This window comes from Aulonocara stuartgranti, assembly GCF_965226115.1.
Source record: "Aulonocara stuartgranti genome assembly, chromosome: 19".
Taxonomy (NCBI): domain Eukaryota; kingdom Metazoa; phylum Chordata; class Actinopteri; order Cichliformes; family Cichlidae; genus Aulonocara; species Aulonocara stuartgranti.
The window spans coordinates 27,500,205-27,522,611 of NC_138955.1; the positions used below are offsets into that span (position 1 = coordinate 27,500,205).

Sequence of the window (22,407 nt, forward strand, 5' to 3'; positions counted from 1 at the left end):
ATAAGAAGGCCTGTGAATTGTATGAAGAAGGGAAAGGGAGATTCCAGTTAGTTTGTTATATTTTTCCATGCAGTGCTTTTAAGATTTGCACAATAAATCAGGCATAAAAAGGTTCTCAGAAGCTCTCCGTAATTCACTGTCCTCCTGCTCACTTTGAGGTTGCTGGGAAACATATTTATTTGTCCAGGTCTTAACAGGTAGAGCTAAAGTGCACAGTTTACACTGAACACATGGCTTCCAGAGCTGGCTGAGTGTGCATAGAGCACCATCGACCACAGCCAGTGTACCCGAACACATGGGTAGTACAAACACCTTCAGCAAACATTCATACTTTTCTTCTAAATGTGTTTGCCACTTCATCAACCTTAGGTCTAATGGATAACAGACATTTGGAAAGTTTTTGAAATACAATAAGAAGCAAATAAGCAAAAATGTACTGCCTAGTAAAAATGTACATAATAATAAAATGTAGAGTAATAAATTAAATGTAATAAAATAAAAAGAAGTACTTGAGAGTGCAAACCACCACGGCAGCTCCATCTCTGGGCAGTATTTAATTTTAAGGGAACAGTATTGTATTTTGAATATATTTATTTTGTTTTCCTTGTTTCATTTAAACATGCTTTTAGTGTATTAAAAGCAAGGGCAAACCTTCGTTATTTGCCCTGTTGAAACATTTTAATGCACCTGACATAATTTTAAGTATAAATACTTTTTATTATTTTTTTATTTATGGATTAATTCTCTTTCTCTTGACTTCCTTAAATATGTAACCCATCTTGGGGTCAACTTGAAAGAAAGGCAGAAGACTAAAAATGAGATCAGAGGTCAAGTGTGACATGACATTTAGATAAAATTATATTGTGATATTTAGAAGTTTACCAGTATCATTTCCTAAATGCCAATACAAACAATAACATTTTAAAGCATTTTAAAAATAGTTTGAAAAATAAACAATAGACATACCATTTCCTATAGACCTAAATGTTGCCAATACAAACAATGGCATTAAGAAACATAGTTTTAAATAGCTCTATATAGCACTTGTATCACTTTGACCTTCAGATCAAACTATCGACCCTAAAGATGATATCAGAGGTTAAACATTTATATGGTACTCTCTACATGTTGACAATACACCGGGGTATTTTTCAACAAACAAAATTTCAGCATATAAATCATCAAGTTTGCCTTGAAGACCTCGGTCGACCAAGGCCAATGGGTTGTTAACATGACCCCAGTGTACGCCCCTACAAAGTTTAATCACATTTCATTCAACACTTTTCAAGCTATCGTGTTTAAAAACACAACCTCCTTGGCGGAGGTAAAAACGATCTAGAGGTTGGATACCAGCCTATCAGCTGAATTTTACAAATTAAACACAACAGTGGAGCATCCCACTTTGCCTACATTCACAACATCACTTCGGGGCAACAAACATCTGACTGTTTGTGGACACAACACATGTACAATTGCTGATGATGCATATTATGAAGGTTAATGAGGACTACCATCAGCATTTCTAATGTGTAAATTCCAAAACCTAGAACACTGCAATGGCTTTAGTTAACATTAAAAGCTATTACACACCAATCTTTCTGTTCAACCTGACCAAATTATTAAAGTCAATTAAAAGCCCAACAGGTTGCTCTGGTGTCCAAATTTCCAAGACCCCAATGTGATCAAGCATCTACCAGATGTGCTGGCACTAGCCCAACTTATGGAGGCCCCACTAGCTGCCAAGAGAACCAAAAAGGGCCACTGCTTTGTCACTCTCCCCATGGCTTCTGTGCAGGTCTCCTGAGCCCTGCAAGTCTGTTTCCACCTCCTGTCATCACCATTCACATTCACCATTCTGGTTCTATTACAGGACAACTGATTATTTCACATGCTCCAATTCATTTAAAAACGGAAATGCCTTCTCCTTAAATGTCTACTTCCCCTGCACTGCTGGAACATAGTGAATTATTACTTATTCCACAGTGCAGAGGTGCAAGCGTGGATGTTGCCTTTGTGTACATGTTGGCAATGTCACAAGTGTGCATTACATGAGGGAATGGCACCAAAAACAATGAGGAAATAGTAATTATTAGGATTTAAAGGAAAACAAGCTAAATACAACCTTGAATGTCAAGCTATTAAAATTCACTCTGACTACTGTCAACCCTGAGGAGCATTGTCCAATGAAAAAAATCCAACATTGGATTAATTATGAGTGTTTTGGTGACTCTTAGATAAAAGAAGACATCTGCTGAAGAACTGCAGGTAAGTTTTTTCAATTAAGCTGTTGTTTAGATAGAAAGACTTAAAGTCTACAGCTGGAAGAGACCAATCTGATGATCTCATATTATGAAGAATCTTAATTTTCAGAATGACTGTAATGATCACATAATTAAACACATACACCCAAGAGCTGTCCAGGTTTACTTACCCTACATTAGCAAATCAAAAGGGTGATTGACTGTGACACAGTTAGAATTACACCCATTCAAAGGACAACACATCATGAAGGTTTAACATTTTTTGTAATGAGAATTTCATGATGTTACAAAAGTTGCAAGACTAAACATTCTGAGAGTTGTGGCCACAAAATTCAGCATTTATAGTTTAAAGTTTAGCTTTGGGAGGAAGTAACAGATTTAATATCTAACTAACCGCAAGTAATTATCACAAGTTCACAAGTTCAACTAGGAGTGATGATACGTCCCTGGTCGAGGGTTACCCTAGGCATAACCTAACGACAATTATCTAACCTGATCTCCTAATTAAAAAGAACAGCTCGATTATGGCAAAAATGATAATCACGATTATTTTCACTGAAATTGAGATCTCGATTATTTGACGATATTTATTTAACCCTTTAAGACCTACCATAGAACCAAGTCCGCCAGAGCTTATATTATTTTTTTACATGTTGTAGTGCCATTTGTGGGAGCATTTCAAGTTGCTATACAACTGTTATATTTTAATAATATGTATGCATTAAGTCCATAGTAACTACATTAATTGCAAAAAAGTGCAATAAACTACAAAAAAATTGAAAATAGTTTTTTTTTTTTTTTACATATATTTCTACTTGGAGAAATTTAAGAGGCTTATCCCTCAAAACTTTAAATACAAAAAAGTTGCAAAAAATAGTTTACAACAACAAGAAATTTATTTTGAGTGTCTTCATAGTTTTATTTTGGAGATACACAAATTTTTATATATACTGCAGGAAAAACGAAAAAACAATCATATGATGCAAATTTGCAAAGAAAACAGCATGTGCATCAAAATAAACTATTTCCAGCAGTGCAATTTGAGTTCTAAGCATCCCAGAAACTATTCAGAAAAGTCAAACATGACCAGTATAGGTTTTTAAGGCCTACAAGTAAAAAACTACATTTCCGCGAAAATGACGTCACTTCCGGTTTCGGCCAGGAAATGGCGGACATGTGATAGTTCGCGCTGACATCTGTTTCACTGTGGGAAGTGTTACGAACAGCTGATCGGATCGGCAAAGCATGTTTCTGGAATATTATGTTTTTGTTCCTGCAAGCGCTTTTTATGCAATTTTTGCAAAGCTGTATGTGGAAGGAAACCGTGACCGAGGACAAGCTGATGGCATAAGATGTAAGTACAGCTCCTCCGGTTTCATATACAAAACAAATTATTGCGCTAGCTTACACGGTTCAGGTTCTACAGGGATTTAAAAATAGTTACACAAAACGGAGCGTGCTGCTCTGACCGGATTTAAAGGGTTAACAATGACTTTAAAAAATAATATAAAATAGTGTGCAACACCACTGAAGTTTTTTTTAACCTCTCTTTTCAACCAACAGCAGTCACTCTCCTCTCCAAATAACTTCTGCTTAGCTTTCCGAGCTTCCCTCGGGTCCTCTTAATCAGCGGTCTCCAACCTTTCTTGCGCCACGGACCGGTTTATGCCCGACAATATTTTCACGGACCGGCCTTTAAGGTGTCGCGGATAAATGAGGGAGGGGCTAATAATCGGCTCAGTCATTTTTAATGATCGTTGAAAGCCCAGATCGTAATCGTGATTAAAATTCGATTAATTGAGCAGCCCTAATTTGTGGTAATAGAGATATGAGAAATACAATTCAGCTCACACAATAAACTAATGCAGTTCAGTTTATGGTTCTCACACAAACAACTTTACAAGCAGCTGATTGGCTATTTTTAGGCTGCAGAAGAGGCATGCAAAGGGACGAGGTGGCTGTCAGCAGGAGGTCAAGATGCTGCTGTCCATGCAGTTATCCAGTCTGCACTCAGAAACTTATTTACAACAGCCAAGCCGCAGCCTCCACCTGGCTCAACAGCAATTTTTAATGGGCTGGCTTTAGCTGTGTGGCTGAGGAGGTAGAGCAGGTCATCTACTTACAGAAGGTTGGGGTGGTTCAATCCCTCCATGCCAAGTATCCTTGGGCACGATAATGAACCCCAAATTGCTCCTTGCTGAGAAAAAAGGGTGGGTGGATGATGTTATATAAAGTGCTATGAGTGCTCAAGTAGAGTAAAAAAGGTGCTATATATGAATCAATCTACTAACCATTTATCCCCACACACACACAACCCATACACACATCTTTGAGAGAGGACAGAAAGATACAAGCACCCTGATACTGGGAGGAGTCCAACATACAAAGAAGCATAGACCATGGATCATAGGAGGGAAATCAAGATTTCAGTCATTAATCATGATTCAGTCATATGATCTTGGCCAGAGTGCCAACCGCTACCTGCACACATGCTAGCAGCTCAGCAAGAGACAGTCAGGCTCCAAGTCAATTCTCACTCTTGGGGCATGTCGATGTCACACTATAGCATTCACCTCAATGATGATTGAGCAACGTCCATCCACTGATTAAAGGCAGTGTGTGTGTGTGAATGCTACAAAGAGGTTCTAATGCTCCTATTAGAACTCTGTTACTCCAATCAGACTCCACCCACTGATGACAGACTGGCAGGAGATCAACACATGGGACCAGAGCCCTGTGGGCAAACATCAACTCCACCCTGTAGACAATCCACAAGCCAGCGTCTCTGCCAAACATGCAGCTGTAATGTGTCCATAAAACATGCTCTGTGCTCAGGGAAACACTAGACAGGCAGAGCAGACTTTTGTTATAAAATGGAAAGGATGGCAGATATAACTATTGTTTTTCCTTCCAATAACTATCCACTCTATGACATCACAGACAGATAACTCCCACAAACATTTGCATGGAAGTATATTTGAGATCGGAAAATTTTACCACTGCAAAAACTCAAAAGCAAAAGCCATACCACTGACTGCCAACCCCTTCACAGTCGACGTATTCCTGTTTTAAGTGTCCCCCAGCTCTCCTCCTTTAACTAAATCACTCCCTCAATCATTTGAAAGTTTATATTTGCAAATCATACGTCAAATCCATTATTTTGGACATGAGGAAGCACAGAGAATAGAATCAGGGTGAATGGGGCACATGGTGGTAGGTAGTAGACACCCATTAGTTAGCAGATTTCCAATATAAAGCTTTCAGCTGAGCTTTTAACCCATTGCCATCTTGCTGTTTCGAAACTTGAGATGACAACGATGGGTGAATCTCACTGACAAAATGAGGAATTCTGCACACTGTCCTCCGCTCTAGTCATTTCTAATTTTGTCCATCCTGGTCACACAAAATAAAAAATCTTAACATCGTGAGCTCTGCCACCTGCAGCTCTGACTCCGGTCTTTTTTCAATACCACCCTTTCCAAACAATACATTATAGCAGGCCTCACAAGTATCTAGTAAACCTTCCCTTACACTCTTGCTGGCATTCTACTGTCACAAATCACCCCTGACACTCTCCACCCACTCCACCCTGCCTGCACTCTCTTCTTCACCTCTCTTGTGCATTCTCCATTGCTTTGGACGTATCTCCATGTATTTAAACTTATCTATCCTCACTTTCAATCACAGATGCTTCTACCTACTTTCATTCTTCTTCTCTTCACAGAATATCTCCACCTTTCCAAGCTCTACTCCACCTGCTCCCTACTCTCACTGCAGATCAGAATGTCATCTGAAAACTTTATAGTCCTTGGAGACTCCTGCCTGACCTCATCTGGTAGCTTTTCAATCACCATTCCAATAAAGAAGCCCTGATTTAATCCCACCCCCTACCTTGAATCCATCTGTCACTCCTACCACACATTTTCCTTATAGATGCCCTACACTACTGTCACATACTTCTCTGCCACTTCTGACTTCCTCTTGCAGTACCACACTTCCTCTCTTGGCACCAGCATCACATGCACCACAGCAGAGCTGTTTCTAACCTTCTCTGTATTTCTCCATAAACACTGCCAAAGAAAACATCACATATGTAGTGCTCTTTCTCAGCATGAAGCCATACTAGTCCTCACTAATCATAACTTCTCTCCTCAACCAAGCTTCTACAACTCTTTCCCATAGTTTTCCCAATCTGCTCTCTCTTCAAGACAACTCTATACCTCCACAGGTGGAGTGATTCCCTTCCACTCTTCGCTCTCTTCATACCTGCCCTTTCTTCCTCCTTACTAATCCTATTACCCATTGTTATTTTATAAAAATGCACTCAGTCAAACTGCAGAACTTCATTAATGTTAATTAGGCCTCACAATATGAAAGTCACCTTTCATTAGCAGTGATGATGCTTGACAAATTAAAGGCTGCTACCTGCACAAGTTTGATATCCATGCATATGCACACATTCAAGTTGTCAAATGAGATTGACACAGAGTAATCCTCTGAAGCCCTGCTAGTGACACAGAGATGCACAGGGGACTTTCTTGAATCAATTACAGTTTTTTGGTTTTTAGGTGCAGCAAAGGAACTTTCTATTTTATACCCAGAGCAAAAATTGCATTATTGATACAAAGTGTTGAACTCAGAAAAGATAAAATATGTATACAAATACGAAATATCTATATGATACATGTCTAATATACAGGTGCTTTAGTTGCCGAAACAAATCTTAAATGAAGCCCGACTAAAAAAACATAAAGGCCACATGTCTACACAGCAGGAGGTCTGAAGTGGGTCAAAACATGTTCAATGTGCTGGAAGGCAGCTGCAGCACACACACACACACACACACACACACACACACACACACACACACACACACACACACACACACACACACACACAGAGCTGTTCAGTCATTTTAAACTGCTCAAAGTAACTTAATCAGATGAAACATTCCTGAGCAGTAGCAGCGGCATGACAGTTTGCCATCAGCATGTGCGCAGTGAAGTTTAATCTATTGCTGATGCTGTCTCTATGTGCGTTCATGTTGAGTCACAGTTGGCCCGTCAAAAGTCTTCAAGAGGAATTCAGGCTCAGCTGAGCAGCCCTAAATGCTTCCAGATGGAGGGAAAGCCCCACCACTGCTTCCTGTGGCCCTCATTCCCTCCCTTTAATCCACCATCCCTCCATTGCTGAATCCATCCTTCCATTTGCCCAGCTGAGCTGTTCAAGTAATGGTGTCATTCATAAGGTTGACTCAATGTAAGGGAATCGGGAATTCTGCAATAAAAGGAGAAACTTGTTTCTACAAAAATATTCTAATATAGATAATAAAAAATTAACACATAGTCTAGTTAATGCACCGAAGTTAGATTGGTAGATTTTTGCTATATGCTGCAATCCCTATTACTAGATCCACTACATGTTAAGTGGTGGATCTACGCCATCATCTAATAAAACTGTTTTCATAAAGCTGATTTTATGATAAACCATTCCTGACTATATACAGCTGAGCAGGAGAATGTAGTTGCCCTAATGTGTGTCTTTGTTTTAACAATGTTGCACTTCAGTGGTTAAAATATTCAAGCAATCTAACTAAAGACTACCTACCCACAACATTAAATGTCAACTTTTGTTGCCTCCAAAGTCGAGTTGGTGCCTTATTTGCAAGTTTGGTAATTCAGGCTTGCACACCTCCTTAACATTTTTGATATCTGGACGCACTGTTGTTGACTCTCACTGTCTCTCTAACCACTCGATTCTGACAGATGATCTTCCACAACAAAACTTAAGTGCAGCTGTAATCAGAATCACATATCCTTCCTGTTCTCTGCTGACTTTCATTTGCCAGATTTGTAAAAATGTCTCATTTATACCAGATGGATCTTCCTCTAGGTTTCCCTCTGGGAGCTCCAAGTACTTTGGACAACTTTAGCATCGGCATTTCTGACAATGTAGCATGCCACAATACATACAACTGTGAAGTAAAGGGCTACTTTGAGGACATACAATTTAAAAGGACTCCCTGCTGGTTCCCTGGGGAACTCCTTTGTGAACGTTTATGAACATTAGCAGGTGTGTTTCCCACTGAATCATACAGTCCTGTGCTATAAGCACGACAGCATTAGAAAGCTCAGTATATGGTCTGAGTCTATGTGACTTTCTGGCTCTCCACCCAACATACCACTGCTATTATATAAAACTTTCAGCAAAGATACCCGTGGGATGTAAAATGTAGAGCTTAGTACAGCACAAGCATCTACTCAGAAAAGAGACACCCTTTCATTTCCTTAAAGCAGAATGATATACTTAATAGCATAAAAGCAATTTTGTACTTTTTACCAATGACAGACTAATTTTAAAGTTTTTCATTATTACAAATCATTGCATGTTGTCATTATTTTGCTCACAGAAATTTAGATGATTGTTATAGATATTAGTACTCAGTTCAGATATTTTCTCAATATAATGAAATATTCTATTCTATTCAATTCAGTTTTATTTATATAGCGCCATATCACAACAACAGTTGACTCAAGGCGCTTTATATTGTAAGGTAGACCCTACAATAATACATACAGAGAAAAACTCAACAATCATATGAGACCCTATGAGCAAGCTCTTTGGCAACAGTGGGAAGGAAAAACTCCCTTTTATCAGGAAGAAACCGGCGGCAGAACCAGACTCAGGGAGGGGCGGAGCCATCTGCTGCAACAGGTTGAGGAGAGAGAAGGAAGACGGGATCAAGGACATGCATAATGAAATATTATATTCATTATTTATATTAAAGAACCTCCATGTATTCTGTGGAAGGCTGCATCTTTAGTTCTTCGTTTGGACAAATTTCTAGCAAACTTTATACATATCTATACAATAACACCCTCCTGTTTTTGTTATATCATTGTTCCCATAGACTGTACATGTTAGCCATTATTTGGCAGTGTACCAGTGACCAGTGTTGGGTTTGGGTACTTATTTCTTTTTCCCTGTAGTGAATAATGCAGCACATTTGATTTGCTTTTTATTTTTTAAATGAATGAATACATTATCATATATCGAGCTCCCCAGTGAACATGTTTAGATCAGCTGGTGGAATGTCTTCACATCACGAGGTGTTTGATATTACAAGCCGTTGTATGCCACACTGAATCTTTTTAATCTGTTCATTGAGGGTTGATTTGGTAATGATTCCAGCAAGGAGTGTCATTTTTGATGCCAACTTCACCAACATTTATCTAAAGGCTGGCTGTCAAAGGAGATTTTGTTAGATGTTGTTGGCAAGTGTAGATAGCATCCCTTTAATCCACAGAGCATGAGAAAAGAGATGAAAACAGGTGAAGACAGGATTAGGCATATGGTCTGTGAGAAGACTAAATAAAGCCAGAGTGTTGAAGAACAAAGTATCAGATAGACGATAAGACATGGGGTTAACACAGTTTCTTACAGTTTAAAAAGATGAAGACCAATGTTGGTCCATTTTGAAATATGACTGCTTACGCTGCTGAAACTAAAAATAAGGAAGTTAAATGGAAATTCACATTGTTCCATTTTCTTTCATTTTGATTTTGTGTTGTGAAAGCCGACAGAATTAACCATAACAAAGTGTAATGGGTTAGTGAGGTATGCTGAGCACAAAACCAGAGTCTTCAGTTTCACAAAGGTGGCTCTTTTTATCTGGTTAGACCACTACAGTACCAACTTCAGATAATGTTATGTGCTGGTTTAAAAACAACTGTGGGAGCCACATTTTCCCACATTTTTGACCCAACAGCATGCACTAAAATCAATACAGATTGTTACCTTATGGAATACATTTTTATATTATACATGGTAAGCAGTACGTTAGTAATTCTGGCATATAAAGTCGCCCAGTTACACAAGTGCAAACCTTGCATTCAGTTTACTGTTACCGTCCATAAATACAGAATGTTGTTGTAATTTATCAAGCGTTTAATAAAGGGTGTGTAGTTACTCACAAAAGAATAAATACCAAAAAAAGAAATGGGAGCCCCGGCTAAAACAACCAAAAGAGGAAGAAGACCATAACCAGCGGCAGGCCCCTGGATTCAGGTTTCTCCCCTAACCTAGTCCTGGGAAACTAAACTAGAAGTAACCAAAACAGAAAACAGTACTACCGGTAACTCCTACTCAGTCAGTACTTAATAAACAGAGCTTTAAGAGATATATAGAAAATGTATGAATATGCTTTATGCTTGGTCCTGCGAAGCACTTTTGACATGGTTATAAAACAAATTGAACTAATTATAACCATTACAACTAATACTAAATTCCCACTGTTAGGGTCATTGGTACGTGGTTCTTGTCACACATTTTCTCCAATAGATAATATGATTTTTGTCATTCAGGACAGAAAACAGACATTTTTAATGAGGAAAAAAAATAGAAATTTCTTAAAATATTTTTTGACAATCACTTGAGCCCTGGCACCAAATATATCGAGTCAGGTCAAGATTTTTCAGATGTGTAACTGCTCCCGTGAATTCATTTCCTACGAATCAGTGTCTTTGGTTTCAGATCTGCATTTATAAACACACATCAGCAGCACTGATTCACTAGAGGAAACAGACTGTGAGACAAAAAAGGAAGTGAGACAGAAAAGAGAGATACAGTATTTCACAAGAACCTTTTAGGTTAAATGTTAGCGCAGTTACTCTGTCTAGAGGATTGATCAGCAGGTAAGATCCATAAGTTCTAAAGGAATTTTACTCTAAAACACTGGACCTCAACGTTTGATGGAGATTTAGACTTGTTTGTCTTGAGGTTGTGCAAAACTCTGGCCAGTATTTATCAAAATCTTTTTAAGAAAAACTGACTAATCGTTCAGTCTAGAAAGGAAAAGAAAATTCATGTTGCATGAAGCTAATACATTTTTACTCGACTTAGTCAAAACAAAGAAAAAAAACGGGGAAAAAAGACTTTTCCTTTAACAGAAGACTAATTGACAAACTGCCTTAAGATTAAACTGTGGAGGTCAGCTGCTCACTGACTTAATACAATATGAGGAAGTGAAGGAATGTCAAGGGCTATTATGCAACAACACAACAAACTGAGAGTAGGGTGCCTCCTTTAGGCAGCCAACACACACACACAGACACACACACAGATATCCTACCCCTGCTGATTCGTTGTTTCTCTCCAGACAGGATACCAGGAGTATCAATGATGCTGATGCTCTGAAGAACCTGATTGGGCATCTGGGAGCAGATAAACCTGAACAGTGAGAATTGAGTGAGAATTCATGTTTTCAAGGCAGCAACACTTTTATCTCAGGCTAACGAACTGTCAGCTGGTCAGATAGTTCAAGAAAGTAACATTTCCACAGCCCCATCCACCCAACCACGTACTTTACCCTTAAGGTTATCGTACTACAGCAAATCTCTAAGAAGAACTCTAGTAAGATGAACTTTACAAAAAGTAGTTTAAGCTAGTGTGTAAAAACAGTCACATTGTCAGTGTACAAGAAATATTTCCTCAGGGTGAAAATTCAGGGGGGGTGTGGGTTATCTGTGACATGCAGCAGGATGCAAAGGTTACGGTGTTGCTGCTGTCACCGTGATTGGGGTTAAAACAAAAGGTGGGGTCAAAGGTCAAAGAATGTTCAAAAAGAGTCAAAAATGATAAAGAAAAAAAACTTCTTCTGTGGATAATGTGGCATATCGGTTTGCTCTTTGATGCAGCTGCATATATTTAAGTCAATAATCTGGACCTCGTCTATAGTTGTGACATTTGGATACACCCACTTTCTAACTACGATTGTTTGCATTAGCTGATAATTTTGGACTGCACACTATCGTGCAAATACAGTTTCTTGGCTCCAAAAGAACCATTACGTTCGCAACTACAACATAATGCTGAGCCTGCAAAATACAGAAACCAGTGGGGGATGCTACGTTGGTTGCATCCGTCTTTTATAGGCTATACATTACCATGTAGATTTGCTTGACTTGCTAGACTTGCTTTACTAGTTTATTATTACACCTTGGTTGTTATCATTGTTCTCTCTTATGTTCCAGGTTCTGGTCACTGTACTTCTAATCTCCCTGTCACCTAAATTTAGTCGAGAGGCTACAGGAGCTATAAATTGCCTTGACTTGTCAGGGATGCAGCAGGCTGGCAGCGGGAAAAAACAAAGCCACCATATTGACACATGGTGACGCACACACACACTTCCCCTTGGAAACAATAACTTATTTTGGAGGGTCTCAACGGGACAAGATGGGATTTCAAGCTTAAGGAATGTTTCAGGTGTATATTTACAAACAGACATTCGGAGGGTGGACTGTGTCCACTTCCTCTCTCCTGCTCTTAGACATATTTCTGGACAGAGGAAATACTTTTGAACAGGAGTGGCTTTAGCTAAATTTAAATGCCTGATACAAACTCTGGAATCTGACAGCTAATAGTGTTTATATGTCAGTGTGGGGGGACAGAGGTCACTTCCCACGTTGTAAATGTTTTGAGGAAAGCAGTGACAGAAGTGGGAGGAAGTGCCAGCATTTCTTTGTGTTCATGGAGTGGTGTTTGCCAAAGTGGGAGCAAGGTCATAAGAGCGTCGAAAAAAAGAAAAGAAAGAAAAAAAAAAAGCCCATATTCAAAATGTGTATTACACGTGAATGAGAGCTATCTGCTGTAAACATATGTACAGACTTACACATTGACGTCATTGGAATAGTATATGTAAAGTAATCCCATGAGTATGATAAATAGCCTATTCAAAAGTTTCTTCTGGATTTAGCTACTTTGGTTCTTGGGTGTGTCTGTCTGTGTGAAAAGTAGTGAAACAAAGTGACAACAATCTACAAAGGCAGAAAATAAGACCAAACCCTCAATTACATGGAATTATTCTCTAAGATCTTGTTGATCTCTTTGAGGACCGGGTCTCTAATGTCACATCAGTCTGCACCCATCTTATTTATCCAACCTCTCTGCATTCTGTCTGCATGAATATAATCTATACAGAAAAAGCAACAAATAAATCACAGCACATCTAAGAAGTCTATAGATCTGTTGTTCCATACTCCTCAGTCTCTCTCCATCAGGAGAAATCACCAGTTTTCTCAGTTGTACTGTATTTCATCGATGACCTCAGCTGCATGATGAAAAAAGGAATTAAGTCTAATGACCAGCAATTAAAATGATTAATGGTTCTGGAGATCAGCAGGCAAACATCCTGAGAGCTCTTCAGTATATGGACTGATCCACTGGTCGATTTGTGTGTTGCTATTATAGATCAGTCAGTCTGAGTTACATTTTATTTGATTGGCTTTGCTTGATTCTTTGTTTTGGTCTCCATCAGACCAAGAAGAGGAGTGGTCCAAAATCCCTCCTGAAATATGAACAAACCTGGTGACCAACTAAACTAAAGGGCTTACCGCACCGCTCGCCAACAAGGGTTTCTCCATCATATTCTCTTTAATAAATAAATCATAATTTTCTCATGATTAAATTTTGCTTTTAATTATTGTAACAAATTTCACTCAAACAGAGAACCAAAACAGAATTTCAAAATTGAAAAGAAACAAAAAAATGGCCTTGGCTAACGATCCAACTAGCTAGTCTTTACCAGCAAGGGTGCATCGACGTTTTATTTTGTTTTCTTAAAAACTTACATTTTTATCATTTTATAGTAAGGTAGGATGTCGAAAGTCTGTTTTTTGTACACTGTGTTTTGGTTTTATGGGGTAATATTGCGCAGTCTGTGGTCTGACACCAAAAATGGAGATTTTTAATCCTCTGAGGTCTACTCTATCATGACCCCAAACCTAAATCTAACCCTAGGCAATCAGAATATATAGTTGGTGTTTTGCTTAAACAGTTTGAAAACAACAAAACACACATAAAAAACTATTCACATCTTGACATAATAGTTCTGTTCTGGCCTAGTCTTAGGGTAGGGTTAAGGTTTGGGTTGCCGCCCTTAATGACTTGGATCTCTGAGGGGTAAATAAAAATTATATCTGAGGGAACCCGATTTTCTCATAAAATACTGTACATCAAATATTAAAACCCTCTTTGAATTCCAGGTTTATAAACATATCTAGATGGACACTGAGGGTTGTTTAAGCTGTGTTTTTCCTTCTTTAATGTGCGCATGCCTTTACCTGTTGAGGAAGGAGTTTCCAAACGCGTTGAGTTTCCTGAAGGGTTTCTTGGGGTCGACGACTAGAGCATTGCCTGGGACAACCCCCTCATTTTCACCATGCATCACTGCTATAAAGCCATCAGTGGTTGGCTCAGGACCGATCCGCATCCCAGGGAAATCTTGTTCCAGTAGATACCTGAGCCAAAGACAGAATATATGTAGTTCAACTTTAACGACTTTCAGGATCTTACTATACTTACAACAATAAGAGTGTTCGAAAAAAACTTTGTTTTAGTGTAGTCCAGAAATTTGCAATCAAGTTCTACATCTGTTAGAATGTCTCGGTCAAATCATTGTTGAAAATCCAGGTCCAAAAACAGGTCCAATAAGATGGAAAAATAAATGAAATACACAAGTCACACAAATGGTTTACTTTTCTTGGACGTGCTCTGTTTGACACCTTCATTCAGTAGAGTCTGGGTACCCCCACCGTTTTAGGCTTCATAAAAAAGGGTGAATAGAAAGCAGTGTTACAATAAGAATATTCTACTAGGGTCAGCAGTGCCTTGCCAAAACCATGCCTAATGTCCAAACTGAAATATTTTCTGAAGTTTTATTGAGTACACTGAGGTGTTTCTGTTAAGTTTTCAAACATTAAAATAAAGGTATTTATCTACAAACATCAAGGCTCTAAAAGTTTTTGGAGGCTTAAAAAACAAGGAAGAATTAAAAAGTTGAAAACTTCGACCCAGAAAAAAGGTTGTTCCATCGTTAATTAACAATTGGATAGTACATTAGGATACAAGGGACCTGGACTTTTATGGATGTTATGTCACAACAGTTACATTAACACAGCACATTATCCTGCTCTTAATGAGTAATAATGTCAAAAGTGCTTAATTTGCTTTTAAATACAACAGGTAACTATACTGAAAATAAAAAACAGGATTGAGCAAGATTAGGGTGGTGCAGGCCGAAACTAAAGCATGGGCAAGAGAATGGAATGCACATGTTAGATCCTGCATATGTTGGCTAACATAAACTTTATGTGGTTGAACACACAACTCATGTGGTTCACACAATAATATCACCTTCCAAAAGATTGCATAACACAAGACTTTTTTAAATAAAACAAAGGTTAAAAATGAGTCTACAATTAGCTCAGACAGCTGACAGCTCAAATAAGGGTGTTTTAAGTAATGGTTTATTACCACAACCTTAAATAAAAACATTAATAATTAATGAGACTTCTTTTAGCAGTCTTGTAGGAATGGAGACCCCATTCCTACAAGACTTTAGACCAAAAGACACAATGATGTTTTAGAGAAAGACTTTTTTGCCATGAACTCAATGATTGCTAGAAAGAAGAGTCTAAGTAAATATCAGCAGCTACTGACGTCGCTGTATATAATGATACATCTGTGTTTACCCTATGACAAAAAATTGTTTTAATGGTTAACATTTTATTTGTGAAAGTTAAAGTTAAAGTACGGTTGGCCCAACAGAGCTCTGACTGTGTGTCAGTCGGGCTACAGTCCTGAGAAGAAAGCTGGATTGTTACTGTTTTCCTTGAACGATGACAAATATATTGTTAATCTATTTTTTCAAAAACTGTAAAGCTTGGAAATCTTACTATTTTTTCAGGCCTAACAAAGATCTTCTTAATGAGTGCAAAGCCATTTCCTCTCCAGCTTATGGATTATCTGCTTTAAGCTGCACATTTGTGAGTTATAGCAGGGAGTCAAGCATGTCTTACTTGTTGCCTTCCTTTTTAAGAAACCACAGAATCCAGGGTCATATATAGTGATGACGTAACACAATAATCAAATAATTTACCTCTGTGGGAGTAAAGTTTAGGTAGCTGCTCTGCATTGCGTTTGCACATGGTAGAAAATAATAGTGATACTTCTAAACCTCATCAGCCACTTGAATCTAATGAGACTGTCATTTTCAACATCTGCATGTTAAAATCACCTACAATAATTACTTTGTAAGCACAAAATCATATGAAAAGTCTATGAAATCAGATAGAAACTAAGTGCTAAAACAAACAACGTAACAACTAAAACTGTTTTTTGACTTTTCCAAGGCTAATAGTCAGGCTTTCAAACTGTTAGGTCTTGGGTTAATTAATAAGCCAGAGTTTACTGGCTAACAGGGAGAAACCCAATGTTTGATACATTTAATTATGAACTATTGAAAATCAGCTTCACATCGGTCAGACATCAATACCACTATGTAAATTTGTCCCAAAACTGTTCACCCATTATCACTGACTGGGTGTTTAAGAAGAAAAATATTCAGTTTATGATCAGGTTTGTTACAGACAAGAAATAGATAATCACACATTTATGATTCTGAAACAGCACATTTTAACCTTTTTAGTCTTTAAAAAAAAGAGACTAAAAGGGCTAAGTTGATCGTTAAAGCTATTCTTAATTACTTAAACAGCAGTTTGACTTTTAATTTGATGCCAAGGGAAATCCCAGATCTATTGTCACAAAAGCAGGCCATTGGCCAGTTTCTGAGGTTCAGTCACACAGGGCTCTGATCTCTGTAATGGAACAGCTGTGTTTGCACAGACTTTGAAAATAAATCTTTTTCCTTTCCTTTCATCTCAACACTGACCTTGTCTACTTTTCCACTTGCTTTTCCTTATAAAAGAAAAGTGAGAAAGGAAGGAAGAGAGGGAAGATGGCTCTTTCTCGTCATCTCCTGTCTTTGTGGACAGTGCACACTTCAAAGAGTGTGCAAGACCCAAGGATGGAAAACTACCGTGCATGCCCCTATACTGAAATGTCAGAAACGACAGCCCCTTTAATGTTACATGTCACGTGGCCTTACAGTTTAGTCATAATCTTCCCTCATGTTTTCATTCAGCTGCTGATCCACAAGAATTTCCACCTCTAGCTGCAGTTTGAAAAATTGTGGAAGATCCACTCTGATTGTAGTTGTTTATGTGCATTTTTATCTTTGTGCAACTTGTGAAAAATGTGAGAAATATCTTTTCTTCTCCTTTCTTGACAACCGCTCATACAGTGTTCTTCAAACTTGGCAGGTAAAATGCCGAGGACCAACGTTAGCACACCGCTGACATATTTTGGCTAAAAGTAATTGTTGCCTGCTGCTTCACTAATTTGTAAGGACAGGTGGACAAATATATTACAGCAGTGGTTGAACATTCATGGATATTAATGCATTCCCAACTCTTCACACAAAGACACCTGGAGATGTTTATAATCTTATTTTGTTAGGCTTTAGTTTCCTATGAAATAATTACTTCTGTCATTCATGCAGAGATTTTGGAGCTTCCACCCATAATCTTCCCATTTCTCCAAGCATTTCCTTATAGCTGTGTAACAGTTACACTGTTTGGTCATTTGTGTTCAGTTAGGAAATTGTGAGTTTTAGTGGGATTATACATTATAGAAAATATGCTAATAGTTATCATCAATTAACATAGATGCAGGTTTGGTCAGATTACTACTACTGTCCAAACAGAATGCACTAAGACCTGTTCGTGTCTAGCGAGCCGCCCACTGGGCCACAGCTTACGCCAGGGTTTCAGTTCACCCTTGTGAGACAAGAAGAAGAAGAAAATATGTTGACTCGGCAATTTACTGGCAACATGTTCCCATGATTCAGAGCATTCCGGTGCAAGGTGGAGCTTCGGTTGTGCCCTCACCACCCCCTACCCCACAGACACACACACACACACATTACTAACTGCCAAAGTTTCTCTGCAGCTTGTGTAAGACTTGAAGGGATTGCAGGTCAAATCTGCTGGTCTGCCTTGTTGCCAAAACAACTGTTTTCACTCATCATTCACTCCTTACTTATTCAGAGTTATGAATGTGCCTTATTTGTTTACATTACATCAATGACGTTCTGAAAAAGGCTCAGACACATTCACACATGAGACCTTCAGTGACAAAATCTGCAGGTGCATGTTGGACTTTCAATTCTTTTGCAGGAAGCCCGGCTGCAAATTCATGGAAACTAATCTAACAGCTTATCCGAGAGGTGGTTAGACTGTTACAACCTTAGTGATTAACTCATTAAGATTAAATATGTCAAAACCCTAAAGAGAAGAAGTAATGCAAAATTCCTTTGGAAAATTGGCCAATCTATTTGGTAATTGCAACATTCATTTCTATTATGGGAAAATGAGACTCTGCTACTTTTGGAAACTGTTTCTGATTCTCAGCAAAGCTTGGGTCATACAGAGAGAACAGGTTCCTGAGCTTTTTTAAGGAATATTGTCCCCACACAGCTCAATACTAAACTACTCTTATTAATGGCATGGTAAGATTAAAAGCAAGCTCACACATAAGGCCCTCTATGGCTAGTTTAAGCTAGTGCTATCAGGGGTGCAGCAGGTAAGACACACAGAAGGAAGTTTGGTTTAATTCCAAAAGCCATTAAAACTTTGTATGAAGTGAAAACTCCACTGATAATGTTGACCTGCATCTTTAACTGAAAATAAATATTAATTGCGCTCACTGTAGTCTTCTTTTAGTAAAGACATTTTTTAAATGTTTTTTAAACCTGTAACTATAGACCTGCTAGTTGGATTGGATTTTATGTGACCAGAATTTACTCTGAGACTGCATTCACTTGTTTGACATGTTACAATTTGCTATGATACATGTTCATGCCTTTTTCATGAACATGGAAGGGCTTTAAATTGACATAATTTCACATGAAGTCCTTCCAGTGTAATAAAAATCACTCCATCAGCACGTGGTCTCCAAGCTGCCTTTTTATTCACACCTAATCATCTGGAAGTTTAACCAGAAAACTGAAAATGTATTATTAAGGTTTATGCAACAGGACAATTCTACTGTCAGTTTGCCCATAAAGAAAAGAACTACAGACTTTTAATCTGGCCCTTACATATTATTTCTTTTGCAGCTAAATTATTTATTGAGCAATTGTCCAATATTGAAGGAGGAACCTAAACTGACAGGGATCCTGAACTGTTCCAGTTAACTTTTACCTTATTCCATGATTGCAGGTTATAGAATTCACACACAGTGTCAAAACATAAACATGATGGCAGTGTAATTACCTGTATTTACCTACTCAGCTGCATGAACCTTTAAATCAAATTTCAGATCGTTTCAGGGTTTAAAAAAAAAATCAAAATCTAATTTTGAAATTGAATTCTAAGGGTGACTTAGTTTCTCCCCTTCCCTAAAATCTTTTAGAGGCACACTTTTTTTTCTCTTGCTGTTTGTTTCATTTTACCAGTGAGAGGTAAGGGATAATCCAAAAATGCCATCATCTCCTAGCAGCAGTGCAGTGCAGTTCATGGCACCACTGACAGAAATATTGACTTTTCACTTTGAACACAGTGACATAGCACATGAAAAGGTGACTTGTCATGTTTCCTGCAGGTTTTGCCCATGACACATGCTTATATGTGGTTTTTGGTTTGTTTGGTGATTATTTTTGTACCCTGATGACCTTTAAAAGCAGACTGTATTTTTGGTTCTGTTCCTGATATGATGTCACCCCACTTACATAGCAATTATGTTTACTTTGGCCTATCGCACTTAACTGAGGTGGTCATGTCATTTTTTTTTCTCTGTTTCTGAAATAGTGGAACAGAATAATTTAAACTTCGATTCATTATCTAATAGATTCAAAGGGTTGGCTGTGTTTTCCTTGTGTGTTTGTCCACTCTGACTCTGATGAAGGCACGGTAGTGTTGAAATCTCACTCTGTTTGCATAAGTCACGGCTGTGAATTTAACTTGTGTGCTTCCTGTCATTCATAATGCCACAGCTCACTCCCAATGCCCATGAGCCTTAAGATGTGTTGTTTTCAATAGCATGCCACATATTTTTCACAGTATAGAAAGAAAGGATAGTAAAAGTCACTTCGGCACAAATTTGGGATCCCCACGGAGTTTGTCTTTCAATTATATTTCGAGTTGAGATGAAATCAAACGCGTCTTCAACTGTGATATTTTAACGAGATATGACACGAGGTCCCAACAAATAACATTCAAGTGATGCAACAAAAATAGAGGTGGGCTTTTCCCCCTACATCTAGTACAATTTCCGGCCCTTCCAGCCTCTTCACAGACAAGAACACTAGTCAGTTGTAGGTCAGTACCTGATGAAGGTGGTTTTCCCAGTGGAGTACTGGCCGACCAGCAGTACCATGGGTTTACTCTGGAAGTCAGCAGGCTCTAGGGCCGGGGAGTGGAAGTCATGGAAGAGATAGGTCTCTTCCAGCGGCAGCAGCTTCTTGGTGTAAAGAGTCTGCAGTCCCTCCGTAACGGTCTGGTACATCTCTCCTTCTTTGTTGCTGCCACCCTGCTCCTGTTTGACCCAGCTGAACATGCTTCCCGCTGTGTTCTGTATCCAACTTCCTTGTTTCGATGTTTCCAAATATTGCGGCTGTTTTTGCCTCCTTCTCTGTGAGCTCCGTCCTTAGCCTGAGCGGAGGGAAGTGTGTGTCTGGCTCCAGGGAGTCTCGGCTACTCTCAGTACTGTGCCTCCTCTGTGTGCTGCTCTGGGCGTGTGTTTGTGATGTGGAGGGTGCTGATGTGCTTACCTGGGGGCACCGCCCTTCGCCCCGTGACGACACAGACTCTCTCTCACACACACACACACACACACACACACACACACACACACACACACACACACACACAACGCACATACGGGGACGTTTCAAGAATGTTCTGACAGGGTACCACGGGAGGCTCAGCAACAGCACGGGAGTGCTTTCGCCACATCTAGCGGCAAAACTGAATATTTGCTCACAAACAAATCCGGTGCAGACATTAAACACATGGATAGTTTTTTAGGCCCTCATACAGATGTATGACATGAAAGTAAGTAAAAACTAACTGTAGCCTAATTAAGCCACGGATGGAATAGTACGGAAGGTTTAACTTGAACTAAAAGTGCTCATTATGCAGACTTATATAAATGAGAGTAGCGATTAGATCATAATACTGATTCATTAATGTTTCTATTCCTTTAGTAAAGCAACAGGAGATGGTTCTAATGAATTTAAGCTTAATCTGTAATAATGCAGTAACATATATTAGTAGAAGTATAATGATAAGTAGCAAAAGCCAACATACGGTTACTTCAATCAAACTATTGTGAAGTAAAAAAACTCAAAGGACAGTAATCAAGTAAATATACTAAGTTACTTTTCACCACTAAACTGTCCTTTAGTGGTGGAAAGTAACTTAGGACAGCGAAGAAAGTGAGACAAGTGCAACAATATATGTTAAATAGTGCCATGAAAAAATATTTGCCTACTTCTTGATTTGTTAGTTTTTTAAAAATATTTGTCGCATTTAAATGTTTCAGATCATAAATTACTTCTACTATTACTACTATTAATAATAATGGTAATAAACAAAGATAAACTGTGTAAATACAGTTTTTGAATGATAATGTGAAAATAGAGCTGTTGTTATAGGGAGATGTTGTCCCACTATTATTGAAAAACCACCGCAGCATATGTGTTCTATAAGGATTAAATTGCTGGAAGTTAAAATAGCCAAGGGCCAAAACAGAAATGGTCATTTTAGAGATATTTATTTTTTGGATGCTCCTGGTATTGTATAGTTTAAAAGGGTGTACACCTTTCCTTTCAGTGGATCATGCAGTAGCAAAGTTAGACCAAGCACAGTAGCAAATCTAAAAAGAAAAAAATATCACGGTGTTGCAGCCAGTGAAAGTCCAGACATCAACCAGACTGAAATACTGTAGTGAGTTATTAAGAGAGCTATTCATAAAGGAATATCTGTAAACATCAATGAATTGAAGCAACATTTTTTTAAAGAAAAGTTGACTAAAATTCCCCCACAAGTGATGTGGGAGAAAATTGGACAAAAAATCTTCAACCTTCAAGTGACTTATTACTGGCAGAGGTGGTTCCTTAAGTTACTGAATCTTATTAACTTACTTGCTTTTTCACAAACTGTTTCTGCATATTTGCTTAGTGTTTATTAATAAATAATAACACTGTGTATTATGTCATGTTTTGTAGTTCATCTGAGGCTGCATTTAC

The 22,407-nt window shown here is 38.4% G+C and overlaps 1 protein-coding gene across 1 annotated transcript in view; it reads right to left on the reverse strand.

The window, feature by feature from the left end:
- Positions 1-21,023, reverse strand: part of ehd4 (EH-domain containing 4) — a 37,924-nt gene extending 16,901 nt beyond the window's left edge. Inside the window, exons 1-3 of the mRNA XM_082515704.1 lie at positions 20,485-21,023; positions 14,381-14,557; positions 11,392-11,489 (exon numbers count right to left, since the gene is read on the reverse strand). Of these exons, the coding sequence (XP_082371830.1) occupies positions 11,392-11,489; positions 14,381-14,557; positions 20,485-20,714 (505 nt within the window). The 5' untranslated portion in view covers positions 20,715-21,023. The remainder of the gene's footprint in view (positions 1-11,391; positions 11,490-14,380; positions 14,558-20,484) is intronic.
- Between the last annotated feature and the right edge of the window lie 1,384 nt (positions 21,024-22,407).